We start from the raw sequence: 20,851 nt of genomic DNA on the forward strand, positions 1-20,851 counted from the left end.
TAGATGTGTATTTTATATCTAAAAACACAGAATCCTTTGAGTAAAGCACAGAGAGCACAAGCAAGTGTAGTGGCGTTTTTGTAGTATACATGTTCATTAATAGGATATACATACATGTCACATGCATACTGTTGAAATTTGGTTTATTTCTCTATAGTGCTTCACATGACATAGACAAACTAGAATAAAACAATTTGGGTTGTTGCCATAGCATTTTATTTGCCATTCAAGACTCAACACTATCAAAGGATGTATTTTCCAATTTTTCTCTGGCCCTGGCCAGCTTGACTTTTGACACCACCAGGAGGAAGCTAAATGGGAGCTCCTGATAATGGTGGGACTTTCTTTGGTCACTTAAAATATTGTATCTTTGGACATAGCATTAGCTGGCAGTATCTGTTGTCTCTTTGGATACTTTCTGGGAGCAACAGTACTACAGGGATGCCTTGCTTAATGTCCTTGTGACTGTGACAGCAGTGGTTGAGAAGTTGCAACATTTTATTCAGAATTGGTAAGTGTGCATTTCTAGAGGGATAGAAAATTACTTTCTTCATGGATGAGTAATTGAATGAGGAAGAGGTTTCAGGAACTTCTGGGGATAGAGTTGTAGCATCTGGGCAACAGAAGATGATTGAGAAAAGCAGGTGGCAGATGCACAGCCAGATTGTATTGATGGTAAAAGCATTTTCTGTAGCCCCTGAGTCAATCCTATAGATATGTAACAACCCAGGCAGCTATTAAAAGTTGCTAGACTGAAGCCAAACCTGGAGGAAAAGATTTGTTTTGCAAAAGTACTTATGTGCCTCAGCAAAAAATCTTAAGACATAAAATTTAAGTTCTAATATTCAACTACTTCTATATATTTCAACAATGGTTGAATTACAGTATATAATTTTTTTTCCTGAAAAAGTAGAATATATACATTTTCTAGCTTTGAAATAAACTAGTATGCAATTGAGTGCTTCAGTAGCTGATGCATTTTCATCTTAAACAGGAATATATTCAGATGCTAATGCCTCCATTAATCCAGAAGTGGAACATGTTGAAGGATGAAGATAAAGATCTCTTCCCTTTATTGGAGGTGAATGTTAAAATTTGAATATGTGTCTTTTGGAATTGCCTCTTTTATTTTATTAAGGGTGTTCCTACTAGGAAGTGTGACTATAAATGCTGTCAGTGTTAGGTATTTCCCATTATGGAGAAAATATTATTACAATAGTGAGAAATTTTTTTAACTGAGGAAATGTTATTAAGTTTAGCATAAATCTTTTAGAATTATTTTTTCCATGCCATTCTTGGGTGTTTTCTTTGGGATTCTTTGTTTTTAAAAAATCGTTCCATCTCTGTTCTTCTTGTCTTGTCTCCCTGCTTTCCTTTCGTCCCTTCATTAAAAAAATTACCAACAGGCTGAAGGTATGAACTAGACAATGTAGTCTGTTCTCTGTACTTTCCAAGTGTGAAGCAGGAAAACACTTCTAGAGAAATTAGTTTCATAACTCTTGGGTAATGTTAGGGCTTGTACATTGTCAGCATAGTGAAGTTTAGTGTAAATGCTAGCTGAATTATAGTAATTGTCCTCATATGAACTGTCTTGGCACCTTGAAGAAGATGCTGCTCCTGAGAAATTTTCTCAACTGACATACATAGGAGAGAATAACAATTAGCTGATGGTTGCCTTGGCTCAGCTAATCAGTACTACCCTTCCAGGTTGTTTTTACTTCAACAGTTACTTGTGGGTATACTTAAAATGCTTTTAATTTACTACACACAAGTAAAGGGTACTTGGGGGAGGTGAAGAAAGTTAGTGTCTCTCTCACTTTTTTTTCCTTCTTTATTTTATTCCAGTGCCTGTCATCAGTTGCTACTGCCTTGCAATCTGGATTTCTTCCGTACTGTGAGCCTGTGTACCAGCGTTGTGTAAATCTGGTGCAGAAGACTCTTGCACAAGCCATGGTATTTTTCTATTGCTATTCCAATGTTTTCAGAATATCTCCTTAAACCAATGTATTAAATAACTAGAGTTAGGGGTTTGCAGGGAGATTTGTAGTATTAATTACTGAATATTTAAATGAAGCTGCAGTTCTGAAACTTGTTTGTTTTTACTTTTATGCATGCCCCTGAGAAAATCTAATACTCATTTTGAAAATGCATAATTATTTGTTGCAGTTGCACAATGCTCAGCCAGACCAATATGAGGCTCCAGATAAAGATTTCATGATTGTAGCTCTTGATTTACTCAGTGGTTTAGCTGAAGGACTTGGAGGCAACATTGAACAGCTAGTGGCTTGCAGCAATATCCTGACACTAATGTACCAATGTATGCAGGTGAGATGAGTAATCTGCTTAATCCAAGAATTTTCTTTCTAAAGAGAATCAGAAACACTTCTAGAATTGTCAGGTTTCTTTTCTTCCTCTTTAGGATAAAATGCCTGAGGTGCGGCAGAGTTCTTTTGCATTGTTAGGTGATCTGACAAAGGCGTGTTTTCAGCATGTTAAGCCTTGCATCGGTATGTTTCTTTTACATATTAAATAATTAATTTGGTTTACAAACTGATAGGAGGCTGGTTTAGCCATTGTTAAGTTCCCTTTTCTGTGGGTTACCTTGTCATAGTGTAAATTTTAGTTTTCCTTTATCAGCAAGGGTCTGTAGTCTTCTTCTTTAAACTGTATGTTTTAAGATGTGTTGTTCTTTTTGTAGACAGTGCAAAAATTCATTTTGTTGCTTGATTTTTATAATGTAACATGCTTTCTGTTTTGCTGGAATACAGAAAAACAGATGTACTTAGACTTCAATTAGAACAGTTGCTTTGTAGGTTTTTTGCTCTACTAGAATCTATGAATACTTGGATAGATTTGGAATTTTAATTTTAGTGAAATATTAGTCACAAAGATAGATTATAACATCTATCATTTTAATCAAAGCTGGGATTTGCTTTCTAGGCTTCGTTGTTGTTGGCTTTTGGGGTTTTTTGGGGGGGCTTGGTGTTGTGTTTGGTGTTTTTTTTTTGTTGCTGAAGGGGGTGTTTGTTTTGGGGAGAGGTGTTTGGTAATTTTTTTTTTTTAGCAAAGCTGAATACATGGCTATCCAGGTGTGCTTTTCTTTCCTTATTACCAGGAAGGGGATAAAAAAGGTTTCTAGAGTTACATCAATGTAAAATCTATTAGAAATATTTTTAAATCATAGTTTGAAAGGATTTGCATTGATCTGCTTAGGTTGTATCATCCAGATTAATCTGATATATAGCAAAAATACAGCTCTTGTTAATTCAAGTGTAATGCTTTACAAGAATTTAAATAGACTTCTATGGTTTTTTTTAACTCTCCTTGTGATCTTACAGTAATAGAACAAGATGATTGCTTGTATTGTATTATGAGATTTTAAAATGTTCTTTCTAGCTGATTTCATGCCTATTTTGGGAACAAACCTAAACCCTGAATTCATTTCTGTGTGTAACAATGCCACCTGGGCCATTGGAGAAATCTCCATCCAAATGGGTAAGATTTTTTTTTTCTTTGAATATTTGCATATTTAGAATGCTTTGTTTCGGTTGTGGATTGTTTTTTATTTCTAGTGATGCTTTCGTGTTAAAATTTTAAATTCAGTTTTGCATTCTTGTCTTTGACGGTAAGTTCAATGTACCAGATCTAAATAGATTATATATACTAATGGTCATTTTCTTCTGAATTTTTTTTTTTTTTTTTTTCTGTTTCAGGTATAGAGATGCAGCATTATATTCCAATGGTGTTGCACCAGCTTGTAGAAATAATTAACAGACCCAACACACCAAAGACTTTGTTAGAGAACACAGGTATCCAAAAACTGAATCATTTATGGTTAAGGGAATTAATTTTTTTTCTACAATGATTTAAAAAAATTGAATAGAACTTATTTTATTGCTATGTATTTGGCTTTTATAAGCAAAAAAAACTGTTTTGGAGAAACTCTTACAAGTCTCAGTCTTGCAGAAAAGCATCTATCATATATCTAGATTATTAAAGTTATTGTTTTCTCACCTTTATATAATTTTATATTTATTTACCATCTATTTAAGTATTCTTCCAATTTTATTTATGCAAACAATATGACAGATGTATGCAGTAACACTTAAAGACTTAGTGGCTTTACACCGATTTTAATATATGCATGTCTTTTCATGTGTACTGTATGTATATGTCTAGTGTTTGAAACAAATATAATTGGCATATATATAACAAATAATGAACTATTTGAATTTACATTCATGTATTTTTTTAAAAACATTAATTTGTAGTAATATGCACAAAATCTAGATCTGTGATGGCAGTTTTACCACAACATAACTGAAATTATGTATAATTTATATTACCTGGTCACTTAATAGCAAATTTCTGAAAAGAAGTCTTAACAGTGGCATGTATGTTTCTATGTGCTGACCAACTGCTTTGCCTTCCAAATTGGAAGCAGTCCCCAAATGCCTTATTGAACTGAAATTTCTGAGGCTTAGTTTTTTTGCATTTATAGAGGGCATGTTCTGGTATGAGGAGCACCTTCCATACTTCAGCAAAACTTTATTAATAATTTAACAGGTTTCAGGTTTACTATTTTACTATTTGAGAATCTTTTGATTCTGTTTGAAAACGGTCTTGTAAGAAAAATGATAGATTAGTCATTATACTGAACATAATTGAAAATGTTGCAAATTCAGTGCTAGTTATATTTGGGCTTGAGCTAAGTATGAGATAAATTGGGATTTCTTTCTATGCATATTTTTCCTTCAGTATTCTCCACACCCCATCCCCTCATTTGGTATGGAAGGCGAACTTGAAGGAAAAATTGCCTAGTTGTCTGGCATATTATAGGTACTGCTTTTTGAAAATATAATTTTCATGCTAATTGCTTGTTATGAAATGCACCATGGAATAGTATAGCAATATAAATTTTCTTACCCCTTGCCCCAAACCCCCTTTGTCTGCATTGATGGATATGTAATATCTGTATCTGAGAAACATCCAGTACCTAAAAGTTTACTTCCATCACTGGTAGAGAATTTTTTAGGCATCCAAACACTGATTTTTTTTTTTAGTATCTTAATAGTTACTTTAAATGCAGATGCAAAACTGTAAATAAATGTTGAGTATGGTGTAATGATAAGTTTGTTGTGGGATATTGTGTACATGCCATCGGTATGCGCAAGAGTATTAATGTTTTCTACTGTAGGTTGTTATGTAATGAGTTATGAAAGCACTTCTGTTATGGAACCATATGAGATCAGCTTAAGTAAAATAGTTGCATAGAAAATAATGAGTACATGCCAGAAAGTTACACTTTGACAGAAATTACTATTCCTCATACAGACTCTTGCTGTGAGAATTTACAGATAAACCTTAAAAGTGCACTTTTATTTTAAAGTATCTCTTCAAATGCATTTTTATGTTAGATCTGCTGAAAATCTGAAATCAATGTATGGGCAAAATAGTACATTACCAGTGAGATGTAGCTTTCATGGACTGGGTACATTTAAAACTGCTAGTGCATTCTACACTAAATTTTTACTGGAGAAAGCATCATCTGCTTTATTGCATGTTTCATGAAACTGTTCACAAATGCCTGTTAATTAGTGTTGCATAGTATGTCCCTTGAACATAGGTTTCTTTGCTTCATATAAATCTGCTGGATTTTAGTATTATTCATGTATTTTGCTTCAAGTAATCCTGATACATTATTTCCCACCTTCTCTTTTTTCTGAAGAATAATCTTTTGTGAGTTGAGCAAACACCATTAAAACACACTGGCATTATGATATTATCTTCAGTCTGGCCCTCTGAACAAAGGACCACAATACCTAATCATTCAGAGAAGCAGTTTTACTTTTTTTTTTCTTTATGCTTTTGTATCAGAAGCCAATTATACAACTTTTATGAGGAAATTTTTCTAAACAGGAAAAATATTTGGACTAAAAAAAATAATTTTATCCAGTCACTTGCTATGAGCTAGCAACCACTTTAATTTTTCTACAAGATTATGAAGAAAGCAAATATTTGTGTCTCTTTGAGAGTGTTTAATCTATTTAGTGTTTATTAGATAGACCACAATGTATTCCATGTAAAAGTGTTTATAAATGTATTTTTACTGATAGTAGGCCTATTAAAATCTTGAATTCTAAATATTGATAAAATAAATTATTTAGGACTACTTGATACTAAAACTGAAAATGGTTAATTCCTTTCTATCAATAGTATCCATAATAGTACTTTTTATTTAAAACTTTTAAGTGTATAGTGGGTAAATTTACTGTAAGAGGTGATTCTGAAGAGAGCAGAATGACTATTTACATCAGAAAGCCTTTGGACACCTTTGTATTTCAAATTGTGTTTTTTGGTGTTCTCTCATTTACTTCTTTAATTTTTCTTTTACCCTGGAGACTATACCATATATGTTGCTGCCTCTTATTCAAGGGGTTGTAATAAACAGCACTGGTGAAATCTTATGTTTACTATCATATACGGATTCTGTTGGCTTCTGTTTCTGAGTTATTTGTTGTTTTTTCTTTATTTTTTCTTCCCCCCCCCCCCCTCATTTGCTCATGTCTTGGTTGGCGTTTGGTGGTGTATAACCGTGATTGCATTACCTTAGCAATAACAATTGGTCGTCTTGGTTACGTTTGTCCTCAAGAGGTGGCCCCCATGCTACAGCAGTTTATAAGACCCTGGTGTGTATTATTCAAAATTTTTTTTAATTCATTTTTCTTCTTTCTTTCTTTCTTTCTTTCTTTCTTTCTTTCTTTCTTTCTTTCTTTCTTTCTTTCTTTCTTTCTATCTCACTTTTAGATATATTTTCAGTTGGTTACAAAATCTCAAACCTTAATCATTGCCAACCATGTGACTAATCTTGTCCTATCAGGTTTGTGAGTTTTTAGTAGCACTGTCATGTATTCTTTATGTTGTGGCTAACGACTAATTTATGCATGGGATAAGATTGTCACATGCTTGCGTGTTAAAGCTTGACTATGAAAGAGCATTTTAAAATCCATGAGAATGATAATACAATGCATGCAAATACACTAAAATTTAAACTGTGCATTACTTACTGAGGCTTGAATTGTTGTAAGGAATCTATTTCTATACTTGTTATGTATAAAATAGCTTGCTTGCTGCTAGAAAGGTTAAATAATTGTTCTTTAAGTGATATCTGACATAATTCATATTGCAATAGTATTATATGTTCCACTTCTAATAATGATCATTTCTATAATTATTTTATATGTGTTTCTTTTGTATTTAATGGAATACAGGTCACACTTTCTAACTATATAGTGCAACAGGAAAGCAAGATTCTGTAGATGATACCTAATGGGAATATACTAGTAAATACTGTGTGCAACAAGTATCCTTCTAAGTGTTCAAAATAGTGTTTCAGATAATCTTATCAGTGTGACTTATTCCATCAAATGCAGTCATCTAGTCCTGACTTGATTGAATCAAAAAGTAATAGAATTAGTTAAGTTTTGCTCTCCAACTTACTAGGTGCACTTCTCTGCGAAACATAAGAGACAATGAGGAAAAGGATTCAGCGTTCCGAGGGATATGTACCATGATCTCAGTCAACCCTAGTGGAGTAGTCCAAGTAAGATACATAAATAGATCTTAACTTCTTTTTTCTTTGCTCATGGGAAATTTAATGAAAGCTGTATATGGAGTATGAAAAATATTTAGCTTGATGTCGATTCCCAATAGTATGTGCTGTAACTTCTTTTTAGGTCTCAAGGAGACCAAAATGTTTCTATTTCAAATTATACATATCATGGTACTTCAGGATTTCTGCTTCATTAATTATAACTTATGGAACAAAGATAGCATTGTTAAATTCATTTTTTGTCTTTTACTTACAAGGAATATGTCAATAATGAACTTCGATTAACTGTATTTTTATACTTCTATCAGTCTTTTTTATGTTGATGATATGTATGAAAATACAAGGCAAAAGCTGACATATTGAAACTTATTTTTCAGATACAATCTAGGCTTTTAAAAAAAGAAAGAGAACAACAACAATAACCACCCCTTTATTTTTAAAACTTGGTCAGGGAAGATTCTCTTTCAGCTTAGGATATATTGCTTAAATAGTCAACATGACAAGGAAGATGCATCCCTTTAAAATAAATTGTACATCTCAAGAATAGAATATGATTTGCTCTTTAGTCTGTGCAGCTCCAAGGTAAAGCTGTATGAAGGTAATATTTTCTAAGAGGAAAATAAAGGTGAATTTCCCTCTCCTCTGCCTGGAATCCTTCTTCCTGAAATACAACAATTGAACCTTTATCTTGTTTTGAATTTTTCAGTTCATTTCACGTATCCCCTATCTTGTACTTAGCATTTTCCTCTTCTGCTGTCTGTTCTTTCACACAGCTTAAATGGAGGGAACAATTAAGGAGACTATTCATTATCCAAGCTCTCCTCCAATGTAGTTGTTATCCTCAGTTCCTATCCAAAAACATGCACTATCAACTTAATCATTAAGACTGATGTTTTAATGGTATAGTAGGAGGTAATGCAAAATAGTGATTTTAGGGTGACTTTAGTTTTGAACATGTACACATTCTGGTTTTCCCAGAAACAACTTCTGGCTCTGCTTAAAAAAATACAACAGCTTTTTTCCCAACTGAAAATACATGAGAGTAAGTTGCAAGTGTGATCCTGAGTTTGTTGATTGTTACTAAAATGGTTGGTTCTCAAACTTGTAATGTGTACTAAAAGGATTAGTTAGGCAAGTGTAGTGTGGGAGGGGAAGAGATGTTTGTTTGTTGGTTTGGGGTGTTTTTAACTGTGGTTCAATTTAATAAAAAATCCTATTAAACAAAGGTATTCCTACACTCAGATATTTCTATTTCCATATACATTTTTGTCTGAAATAACTAGAAAATAAAGGCATAAAACTAAAAGTTGCGAGTTAGGATTAGATACCCTGCATAGTTCATAGAACAAACATTGGACATTGTTTTCAGGCCTATAAATATGAGGTTCCTAACCCATGTGATTGTTTAATTTTATAGGACTTTATTTTTTTTTGTGATGCTGTTGCATCATGGATTAACCCAAAAGATGATCTCCGAGACATGTTCTGTAAGGTAATGTTTCTATTATATTTGAACTGTGGTTATTTTTGAGTCCTTTTTTTTTTCTTGTTTTTTATTTCCATTATTGACACTTATTGTATTCATGGTCATGAAGGCTTTCTTGCAAAGTCATAAACTTTCAAACAAAACATCATAAAAATATGGGGTTTTTTTAACCTATGTTTTTATAATGTCCAGCCTACTATGTTTTGGCTGCATTTGGAAGAACAGGGGGTTTTATACCACATAGAAAACTTTTTCCCCCCCTTTTTTTTTTGCTTTTCTAGAAAATTAGATCTGTGTGGTTTAAGACTCATCCCCCCCAAGAAGAATGTTTTTTTTTTTAATATCTAGAAAATTGAAAATGGAAAATCTTCTGGTAGTATTCTGATCTGTTTATCTTGCTCCAGCTGAAAATAAGTTTTTGGGACTGCTTAACCCTCCTCAGAATTCCTCTTGGATAAGCAAGTCTTCAAGAAACTTATCTAGAGAGATAGCTAAGAATGCATCCCTAGACAGCGTCAATAGAATTTAATCAAAAGGACTGTTTGCCTTGTGTGAAATAAATAAAACACACACACAGACACAAAATATTGTATTGTGTTTATGCACTAGTCTCTTCAGTTAAAAACCAGAACAAAATAAACTTATTTCAGTTTCATGCACGGATGTTGTTATTGTTCAGTAGTGTGGTTTTTCTTGTATGTTGTAAAGTGAAATTTCTAGTTTTAGGAAAGATGTATGTCAAAAGTTAATGGTTGTCTTAAAGATAAAAAGGAACATTTTTCTAAGTACATACTTGGATTGTGGGCCAATAGTGGCACTTCCTCTTCAAGTAATGCCAAGTGTGTGCATCAGAACGGACTAGAACATTGGAATCATGTTTTGAGTATCAAAGACAAAAATTCTCACTGTCCTAGTTAGGAGATCAAATATCTGAGAAGCTTCAAAGGAATATCAGTCAGGAAATGCATGGCTGTGTATATTCTAGCATCAGCATAAGGAAATAAGAAATACAAGCTTAAAAGAAAGTCCAGGATGCTGTCTGTGATGGTTGTCCAAAGCAGTTTCAGTACATGTTTCTGTCCTGGTCCTTCAGCATTCAATACTTACTTCAATAAGCTATGCTCTAATTTTTCAGCTTCTTTCCACGATATCCATGTGGGATCTAGTGCATTCAAAGTAGACAGTGTTTCTTGGTCACTTGGCATAAGGACATCCTTGCTTTTTAAAGTGCATTTTTTGTGGTTTTTGCCAAGCAAGGACAGAGACAAAGCTTTCTTCAAGTGATGGCATACAAATTTTTTAGATTACTTCCTCACTGAAATGAGTTTTTATGTTAGTTGAATACATGATTATTGTAGTCCAGTTACATATTTTCCAACTATAATTATGCCTTTTAGAAATAATGAGAAAAATAATTTGTAGTCCCCCAAGGTCTTTCTCTTGATAGTGCATAGTGTTTGGGTTTTGGGGGGGTGGGTTGATTGGTTTCTTGGTTTTGGAGCACTAGAGCTAAGAGAAAATACTCCTTCCAAGAGCAAAGGTGCATTAGCTCCCAGTGTTGAGATCTGATATATACCCTAATTGTATCACATTTTATAAAAGCAAGATATCTGAATACTGTAACTGAAGCTCAATTGCTAAAATTGTCCTGTAAGATAATTTTTAAAAGTGTTCCTTTTGTTGTACCTGAACATTTAGATTTTTTTGGTAGTTTCTTGGCAGCTGGCAAATCAGAATTTTTGGGTTAGGAAAGAGAGGTGAATCTGTCTGTGGAAAGTCTCTTTCAGGGAGAAAAGCAGTAAATTAATTTGTGACACTATAATATTATTGCTACATGCTGTTTAAAAACAGCTCTGCTTGAGAAAGTTGTGTTGAGGGTGAACTCAGTATCATGAGCTTGAACTTTGACATTGCCTTTTTTGTGAGGATGTTTTCATTATAGACTGTTCCACAATTATCTACCCTTGAGTTTAAAAAAGAAAAACAAACCAAAACTTTAGAGACTGCATTATTTTCTATTAAGAGGAGCTAAAATACTAAGACGTTTTTGAGAGTGTCATTCAATTTTTGTAGCTTTCAGTTAATTTATTACATTGGAGGGTCCAGAATGAAACCTATAGATTTGATTTTTTTTCCCCCTCTTATGTTGTGGATCCCTGTTCTTTCAAAACACAAAATATTTTAATAGCTTCCTTTTTAGTAACAGTTTTCTACAGGTTCCATGGAAAAAACACAGCTCTCACAGATACTTTTGGTTTTTTGCAAGAAATTGACAGGCATTCATTCTGTCAAATGCTGGCAGTGGTTCTGTGACATGGTTTGACACTGGCACAATGCCAGTGCCCCCATGAAAATGCAATCTCTCAATTGAATGCTGTGAAACGCAATCGAGAACAGGGCAAAGCAGTCCCAAGCTTAATAACAGGAAAAAAACTTTATTAAGCTACTACTATAAAAGAAAAAAAGAAAGAAAAAAACACACACAAAGATCAAAATGAAAACCTTGCAAAACATTCCTCCTCCCACCACCCAACTCCAACAAACCACAGTGAGACACAATCTGGACCCCAATCAGGTTTCCACCCTCCAGACAATCGATACTCAGTCCATCGAGGGAGAGAGGAGTCTCTCCTGTACCACAGACCCCCCAAGAAACACAGCTCCTCATCCTGTGTTTCCATGTCATACATGGCACTGCCCGGAGAAAAAGTTTGCCATGGTGACCCTTCTCCTTTCCATGCACAGTGCTCTCACCACCAATGCGTGGATGGACAGACTGCTTTTAGGATTTTTCCTTTCAAGGATGCCCTGCCAAGAGGGGAAAAAAAACAACAGTTCAGTTTTTCATTTTTTGGGAACACAGTCCCTTCCATTTTCCCCTGGGGCCGAGGGTCCAAGAACAGAGATCTTCTTCTCTGAAGACAGGGGGCACCACCATGAACCTCCCTAACTTTTCTCTGATTGCTCCACTTCTGTCTTTTCCCAGCTGAAGCATGGTCTCTTTGGCTCACTGGCATCCTCCTAAAATACAGTCTCTCTTGGAGGAAAAGATTGGTTCAGTCTGTGGCTACCAAGGAAAAAGTCCAGCCAAAAGCCACTCCATCATCCCCTCCTATCTAGAATTTCTCCTTCTAACATCCCAGGGTCCAAGCTGTCTCTCTTCCTCTCTTTCAAACCGAGGAGGAGAAAAATTTCACAAAGCTTTCATTTCTCAGGAAGGGTTAAAAGTTCCGACTCCCAAGGATGGCTCGATGCCCAGGCTCCGGCTTCCACGGCCAGCTGGGCACCTTGCGGCCCCCCCGCTCTTCTCCTTCCCTGCGGCGTACTGCTGATGAAACCGCCGCTGTCTCTTTCTCTCTCTCTCTCTCTCTCTCTCTCTCGAGAGAGAGAGAGAGAGAGAGAGACTCTGGGGGGGGGGGGGGGGTACGGAGACATCCCAGATTTCTCCACCCTTCCATCTGCAGGGGGCCAGCCCGGTTCCAGTCCCTCCACCCTTTAGCCTACCTCAGTCAGGCCATGGGCCTTCCCCTCCCCCACCCAGCTTGTCACCAGGCAGGGGAGAGTTCTGCACTGCACGCTGATCCGAACCAAAGAGAGTGAGTTCTCCTGGGAATTCTGCTTTTAACCCCTCTGTGTTCTCAGAGGCATGTCCACCTTCAATTGGTCAATATCCAAATTGACCTCTTCCTTCCAAGAAAATTATTTTTCCGTGTCAAACCACGACATCCTGGCTCAGTTTCCTCCCAGAACATCTTACAGGTTTAAAAACATGAATGTGAACTCAGTAATCTTAACACATAAACTGTGTCAATTGACAAAATGTTTAGCCTAAATCTAGGTTGTCAGCATAGTCATTAAAACTGCACACACATTTATAGTTATAGTTATAGTTATATAGAATACATATTTATATACTTTATGCTAATCTGTGTGTGTAGCGGTTGGTTTTTTTTCCTTTAAGAAAGACATTAGCATAATAGAATCATAAAAAGTTTGGGTTGGAAGGGAACTTTAAGATCATCTAGTTCTGACCCACCACCACGGCCAGAAACACCTTTCACTAGACCAGGTTGCTCAATGCTCCATTCAACCTAGCCTTGAACACCTCCAGGGATAGGGAGTTAGCCTCTCTGGGCAACCTGTTCCAGTGTCTCACCACCTTCACAGCATCTAATCTGAACCTGCCCTCTTTCAATTTGAAGTCATTCCCCCTTGTTCTATCACTCCATGCCCTTGTGAAAAGTCCCTCTCCAGCTCTTATAAGCCCCCTTTAGGTATTGGAAGGTGCTCTAAAGTCTCCTTGAAGCCTTCACTTCTCCAGGCTGAACAACCCCAACTCTCTCAGCCTGTCTTCATAGAAGAGGGGCTCCAGCCCTCTGATCAGCTTAGTAGCTTCCTCTGGACTCACTCCAACAGGTAGACATATTTTTTGTGTTGAGGACCCCAGAGCTGCATGCAATACTCAGGTGGGGTCTCAGGAGAGCAGAGTAGAAGGGGAGAATCCCCTCTCTCCACCTGCTGGCCATGCTACTTTGGATGCAGCCCAGGATACAGTTGGTATCTGGGCTGCAAGTGCATATTGCTGAGTCATGTCAAGCTTTTTGTCCACAAACACAACTTGTATAAAGTTCCTCTCCATTTTTCTTCAGGTACCAGAAGGCTGCAATTAGGTGACCCCAAAGCCTTCTCTTTTTCAAGCTGAACAACCCCATCTCTCTCAGCACGTCTTTGTAGGAGAGGTGCTCCGTCCCTCTAATCATCTTCATGGCCTCCTCTGGACTTGCTCCAACAGGTCCATGTCCTTCCTGTGCTGGGGACTCCAGAGTTGGATGCAATACTCCAGGTGGGGTCTCACCAGAGAAGAGAGGCAGAATCCCTTCCCTTAACCTGCTGGTCACACCTCTTGATGTAACCCAGAATACAATTGGCTTTCTGTGCTGCAAGCACACATTGCCAGCTCATGTCCAGCCTCTCATCCAACAGCACCCCCAAGTCGTTCTTAGCAGGGCTGCTCTCAATCTGTTCATCCCCCAGCCTGTTGTATACCTGGGGTTGACCTGATCCAGGTGCAGCACCAGCACTTGTTTTTATTAAACCTCATGTGATTCCCATGGGCAATGGGACTTGGACTTGTTGAATTTCATGAGGTTCACACAGACCCACCTCTCAAGCCTCTCTAGGTCCCTCTGGATGCCATCCCTTCCCTCCAGTGTATGTACCCCACCACACAGCTTGGTGTCATTGGCAAACTTGCTGAGGGTGCACTCAATTCCACTGTCCATGTCACTGACACAGATGTTAAACAGTGCTGGTCCCAACACTGACTCCTGAGGACACCACTTGTCACTGGTCTCCACTTGGACATTGAGCTGTTGATCATACTTTGAGTGTGACCATCCATCCAATTCCTTATCCACTGAGTGGTCCACCCATCAAATCCACATCTCTTCAGTTTAGAGCCCAAGATGTCATGTGGGATAGTGTCAAATGCTTTGCACAAGTCCAGGTAGATGATGTCAGTTGCTCTTCCCTCATCTACCACTACTGTAACCTCATCATATAAGGCCACTAAGTTTTTTAGGCTTGTTTTACCTTTGGTGAAGCCATGGTGGCTGTCAGCAATCACCACCTTGTTTTTCATGGGCCTTAGCGTAGTTTCCAGGAGGATCTGCTCCATGACCCTGCCTGGCACTGAGGTGAGGCTGACTGACCTGTAGTTCCCTGGGACTTCCTTATTTCCCTTTTTAAAAATGAGGTTTATGTATCCCCTTTTCCAGTCAGGGGAAACTTCACTGGGCTGCCATGACTTCTTAAATATCTTTAATATGATGGATATCCTTGGCCAGTTCCCTCAGGATCAGTGGATGTATCTTGTCAGGTCCCATGGACTTGTGCACCTTCAGGTACCCCAAATGGTTTCAAACCTGGTCTCAAGTCCCTGCTTTCATCTTCTGCAACTTGAACATTGTATCTGGAACACTTGTTGGTGAAGACTGAGGCAAAAAAGTCACCGAGTACCTCAGCCTTCTCCATGTCCTGGGTAACCAAGTTTCCCATATCCTTCCTGAGAGGACCCACATTTCCCCTCGTTTTTCCATTATCTCTGATGTACCTAAAGAAGCTTTTTTGTTACCCTTGATGTCCTTGGCCAGGTTTAATTCTATCAGGGCTTTAGCTATCCTAACCTGATCCCTGACTGTTTGGACAATCTCTCTGTATTCCTCCCAGGCTACCTTTCCCTGCTTCCACCCTCTGTAAGCTACCTGTTTGTGTTTAAGTTTGTCCAGGAGCTCCTTGTTCATCCACACATGTGTTCTTCCCTGATTTCCTCTGTTGGAATACATTGCTCTTGAGTCTGGAGGAGACAATCCTTAAATATCATCCAGCTCTCTTGGGCCCTTCTTCCCTCCAGGGCTCTATCCCACAGCACTCTATCAAGCAGATCCCTGAAGAGGCCAAAGTCAGCTCTCCTGAAATCCAGGACAGTGAGCTTGTTGTGCACCCTCCTTGCTGCCTCAAGGGTCTTGAACTCCACCATTCCATGGTCACTGCAGCCAAGGCTGCCCTTGAGCTTCACATTCCCCACCGCTCCCTCCTTGTTGGTGAGAACAAGGTCCAGCATAGCACCTCTACTCATGGACTCCTCTTTCACTTGGAGAAGGAAGTTGTCATCAGCACATTCCAGGAACCTTATGGATTGCCTGTGCCCTGCTGCATCATCCCTCCAACAGATGTCAGGGTGGTTGAAGTCCCCCATGAGGACCAGGGCTTTTGAATGTGAGACCACTCCTATCTATCTGCAGAAATCTCATCAGCTCAGTCTTCCTGGTTGAGTGGCCTTTAGCAGACCCCCACTATAATGTCACCTGCCCTTGCCCTCCCTTTAATCCTGACTCACAAGCTCTCAGTCAACTCCTCATCCATCCCCAAGCAGAGCTCCATGTACTCTAGATGGTCACTGACATAGAGGGCAACACACCCTCCTCATCTCCCCTGGGCTATCCTTCCTAAAGAGCCTGTATCCTTCCATTCCAGCACTCCAGTCATAGGAATCATCCCACCATGTCTCTGCAATGCCAATAAGATTATAGTCTTTCTCCTCCTGTTTGTTCCCTATGCTGCGTGCATTGGCATAGAGGCATTTATGTTGGGCCCCAGATGAAGCTTTCTGTCTTGAGTGGCTGGAATTCCTTTGTGCTGCCCTTCAGGTTCTCTCCTGCTGACCTTTGATCCTTCTTCAGGCTCCAGCATCCATCTACTATGAGTGAGATGGCATGCCATCCCACACCTTATCACTGTTAAACCTGATGATGTCCCCCTTCCCCATCAATCTAGTTTAAAGCCCTGTCAATAAGCTCCGCTAGCTCTTGACCCAAGATCCTCTTCCTCCTTTGAGAAAGATTAATCTCATCTGAATCCAGCAAGCCTGCACCTAGAAGAACAGAGGAAAAAATAACCTGTGCTCCTGCTTCCCTCACTAACCATCCCAAGGGCTTAAAGTCTCTTTTGATCACCCTTGAACTATGCTTTGTGACTTCATTGCCACTCACATGGAGGATAAGCAATGAATAGTAGTCCAAAGACCGAACCAGGCTAGGAAGTTTCATGGAATTCCTTTTTCTCTTAGTAACATTTAAATATTAAACTGAGAAATTCAAATGAACAGATGCAGAATCCAGCAGTTTATTGCTTACTGCATATGCTGCTAGTAAATAATGATAGTGTATCTACTGTTTAATGATTATTTTGATTTTCCTCGCCCCTCTCATTTGTAGATTCTTCATGGATTTAAAAATCAAGTTGGGGATGAGAATTGGAGGCGTTTCTCTGACCAGTTTCCTCTTCCCTTAAAAGAGCGCCTTGCAGCTTACTATGGAGTTTAGCCTTATGCATTGTGGCTGCAGTCCCACAATTAGAGGTAAGTACACAAATCTTCCTTGCTAAACAGAGCTGTATAACAAGTCTTTCTCCCTGTTTATATTATATGAAGCATAACTAATTCACTAGAATAAAAATTTACTGATATGTTGGAACAGCTACCTTTCCATACACAAGATAAGGTTGAAAATGCAGGTGTAAAAAAGTGCCTGTTTAATAAGCAAAATGATTATTATAATCCTCAAGCCATCATGCTAAAGTAACAGGCTCCCTTATGACTTATGAATTAGTAGATGGCTGATGTAGTCGAAGGCAGGGATATTGACCTAGGATAGGAAAGCAACTTTGTTAAGACACTAGCAATGAGAAGTTAAATGCATTCATAACCACATACTATATTACCTTGGCATTGAATAAAGAATGTTATGTTAATCATAGAACAATAGAATATCCTGAGTTGGAAGGGACCCACCAGGATCAAGTCCATGTCCTGGCTCTGCACAGGACACCCCAAGAATCATACCATGTTCCTGAGAACATTGTCCAAACACTTCTTGAACTCTGTCAGGCTTGGTGCTGTGACCACTTCCCTGGGGAGCCCAACCACCCTCTGGGTGAAGAACCTTTCCCAAATATCCAACCTAAACCTCCCCTGACACATCTTCATGCCATTCCCTTGGGTTCCGTCACTGGTCACTAGAGAGAAGAGACAGTGCCTGCCCCTCCGCTTCCCCTCATGAGGAAGCTGTAGACCGCAATCAGGTCTACCCTCAGTCTCCTCCAAGCTGAACAAGCCAAGTTACCTCAGCCACTCCTCGTATGACTTCCCCTCTAGACCCTTTACCATCTTTGCTGCCATCCTTTGGACTCTCTCTAATAGCTTTATATCTTTCTTATATTGTGGTGCCCAAAACTGCACACAGGACTAGAGGTGAGGCTGCACCAGTGCAGAGAAGAGTGGAACAATCCCCTCCCTTGCCTGGCTGGCAATGCTGTGCCTGATGCATCCCAGGATACGGTTGGCCCTCCTGGCTGCCAGGGCACTGCTGACTCAAATCAAACTACCCATCGACCAGGACCCCCAGGTCACTTTCTACGGCACTGCTCTTCAGCCTCTTGTTCTCCTGTTTGTCTGTACATGTAGGGTTGCTCCATCACAGGTGCAGAATGTGGCACTTTTCTTTGTTGAACTTCATACAGTTGGTGATTGCCCAGCCCTCTCATTTAATAATGAGTTCTACCAGCAACAAAGAGCTGCTCCTAAATTTTGCCTTCCCATATTCTGTATGCTGATCTTGTCATCTGTCTCTAAAGTAGCACATATTGAACAATCCTTACTCAGGACAATTCTATTATGCACACTATTCCTTTTGAGACTGGGCTGGTTAAGAAAGTCCTAGATTACTGATTGCCTTACTTTAAGTGATGCTGGATATAAGAAGAGTCATATGGCATAAATATATATAATATAAAGAGAGAGCACAACTTTTTACATAGGCAGATAGTGAAAAGTCAAGAAGGAATGGTTTTAAACTAAAAGAAGAGAGATTTAGATTAGAAGTTAAGAAGAAATTAATTACTCAGAGGGTAGTGTGCCACTGGAACAGGTTGCCCAGAGATGTGGATGCCCTGTCCCTGGAAGGGTTCAAGGCCAGGTGGGATGGGGCTTGGAGCAACCTGGGATAGTGGAAGGTGTTCCTGCCCATGGTGGGGGGTTGGAACTAGATGATCTTTAAGGTCCCTTCTAACACAAGTAATTCTGATTCTATTATAACATTCTTTTCATTTAAGATGCTAGTACTTACTCTACTCATCTTGTTTGTATATAGAAGTAGTAATTAAGCTCAGACTCAGGCCTGGGTCAATAGTCAGATGTTTTGTTCAAGTTCCCCCTTGACAGCAGCATGCTCTAACACAAGTACCCCATGACAGAATGGGAGTGGGGAGGGCTATTTGAATGAAGACAAAACAAAAACTACATCCTGCCTTCCCAGTCACTGGTTTACTCATGTCTTATAGCCAACAGGAACTGATCTCTTTTCTAATCAGCTCGGTCTCTACACACTTACTGTGCTGCCAACATCTATTCCATGGTCTTCTCTTTCTGGAGGCAGAAATCAAAGTCCTTATTTAAGCAGACTTTCAGCCAAATATGCAGCAACTAATTTCTACTATACATTTTATTATGAATTTACTCAGTAGTTATATCATGATAATGTATTTCATTGATTTTGTTACAATACAGAAGGTCCCTATGCTAGACATGTAGTTGTCTAGATTGTTTATATGTTATTGACCAACTACAAATAATGGAAGCAAATATAAACAATCAAATCGACATGGGTAAATTTTGTAAAGGGAGCTACTACTGTTAGTTTCATACTTTCATTTTAGAGACTCCTGTTATCAGGAAGTTAAATAAGTTTAAGAACAGACCTTTAAACAGTTTGCATGATCACCCCATAAAAGCTAGATAAAATTAGAATAAGACCATTGCAAGACTTGGCTCAAGGTCTTGAATAATTTTCATTTAGTTTTAGCTTATTCAAATTTTTACTCAACTATTGACAAACACAAGTAATGAGAATGACACCACAAGGCCCCATTGAGAAGTGAGAACAATATAACACCATACATCTACTCAATAAGTGAGCAGCAGAGGAGGATGGAACCATAAATTTACCAAACAAGGAGATAATGCAGGAACAAACTATTGATAAGACCAAACAAGTCTTTGGCTTGAACTTTTGCGCTAACTTTAGTCAGATAACCAGCATAGCAAAATTCACCTCTATAGAAGCCCCTTACTCACATAAGCTCCTTCCCTATAGAGCATGTGTGATAAAATAAATGGGTACTGTGTCTTTAAGTGAAAGTGAAAAAATATTTAGCCAATTGTGATAGTTTCAGTTCAAAACTGTGCAGAAACACTAATTTTGTGTAGTGGTTTTGGTTTGTTAATATAAGATTTTATTTAATTTTAAGATTTCTCGGCTAATGCACTAAAGAGTGCGGTGGGTTTTGGTGTTGGTTAATCACTAATGTACTTCCTGCTGTGAGATAGGATTAGGAGAAAGGTAAAGTAGGTTTAAAACTTTAAAAGGGTGTAGGAGTGACAGTCGGGATGGACGGAGACGAGAGATCTCTGAAGCCAGGTTTTGGAACTTGCGGTTTATTGCAAAGGGTGTGGGTGCAGGGGCCCTGTTTGGAGCTGCCAGCCACAGCTCTGAGAAGGCCTGAAAGAGGAGCCCGAAAGAGAGACCCAAAAGAGCAAGAGGGCAAGAGAGGAGCAAGAGGGCAAGAGAGGCAAGAGAGAGAAGTTCCCGTTACAATACAATAAATCTTCTGTGCTGAATACAAGATACAGTACAAGATACAAATCCTATAACATTTACATACAGCCTATAAGAATCATTACATTACCATACTGTGTTACATTTTAAACCCTAAAAACTACTCTTTGGACCCCTTCTGCCAAGCTACTAGGGTCTGCTCTGACCCTTGGACCTGTCTGCAAGCAGAGGGTATTGTTTAATCAAAAGGGGATTACCTTTAGCCGGCCATACTATTTTTTTCCAGTTGATCAGTAACTAAGGCTTGGTATCTCAAAGCTTGCTTTCATTTCAATCTCGCTTATAGTTTCCATATTCTCAAAATCTTTTGCCAGGCAATCATATTTATAAGGCTTTCCTGTTTCATCTTCCCCAACAAAAGGGTATAAAGAAAATTTTATAAACAGTAACTAAAATAAAAAAGTAGTAAGAATCAAGATAAATCTTTCAGAACACTTCTTCTCACAACCTTTTCTTTTCTACTGACAATGTAAAGAAACAAAGTTTTCAGTCAGTTTATGACTTCTAAAATAGTCCATTATT

The 20,851-nt window shown here is 38.3% G+C and overlaps 1 protein-coding gene across 3 annotated transcripts in view; it reads left to right on the forward strand.

The window, feature by feature from the left end:
* The window catches only part of LOC146763151 (transportin-1-like), a 147,944-nt gene that overhangs the window by 116,462 nt on the left and 10,631 nt on the right, over positions 1-20,851 (forward strand). For all 3 annotated transcript variants that reach the window (XM_085571320.1, XM_085571319.1, XM_085571321.1), the window contains 10 exons: positions 995-1,081; positions 1,846-1,953; positions 2,167-2,325; positions 2,420-2,507; positions 3,397-3,495; positions 3,714-3,809; positions 6,614-6,689; positions 7,504-7,603; positions 9,030-9,104; positions 16,874-17,016. In XM_085571320.1, coding sequence (XP_085427446.1) covers positions 995-1,081; positions 1,846-1,953; positions 2,167-2,325; positions 2,420-2,507; positions 3,397-3,495; positions 3,714-3,809; positions 6,614-6,689; positions 7,504-7,603; positions 9,030-9,104; positions 16,874-16,981 — 996 coding nt within the window. In that variant the 3' untranslated portion in view covers positions 16,982-17,016. The remainder of the gene's footprint in view (positions 1-994; positions 1,082-1,845; positions 1,954-2,166; positions 2,326-2,419; positions 2,508-3,396; positions 3,496-3,713; positions 3,810-6,613; positions 6,690-7,503; positions 7,604-9,029; positions 9,105-16,873; positions 17,017-20,851) is intronic.

The sequence above is a fragment of the Lonchura striata genome, chromosome W (genome assembly GCF_050655825.1).
Source record: "Lonchura striata isolate lonStrDom1 chromosome W, ASM5065582v1, whole genome shotgun sequence".
Taxonomy (NCBI): Eukaryota; Metazoa; Chordata; class Aves; order Passeriformes; family Estrildidae; genus Lonchura; species Lonchura striata.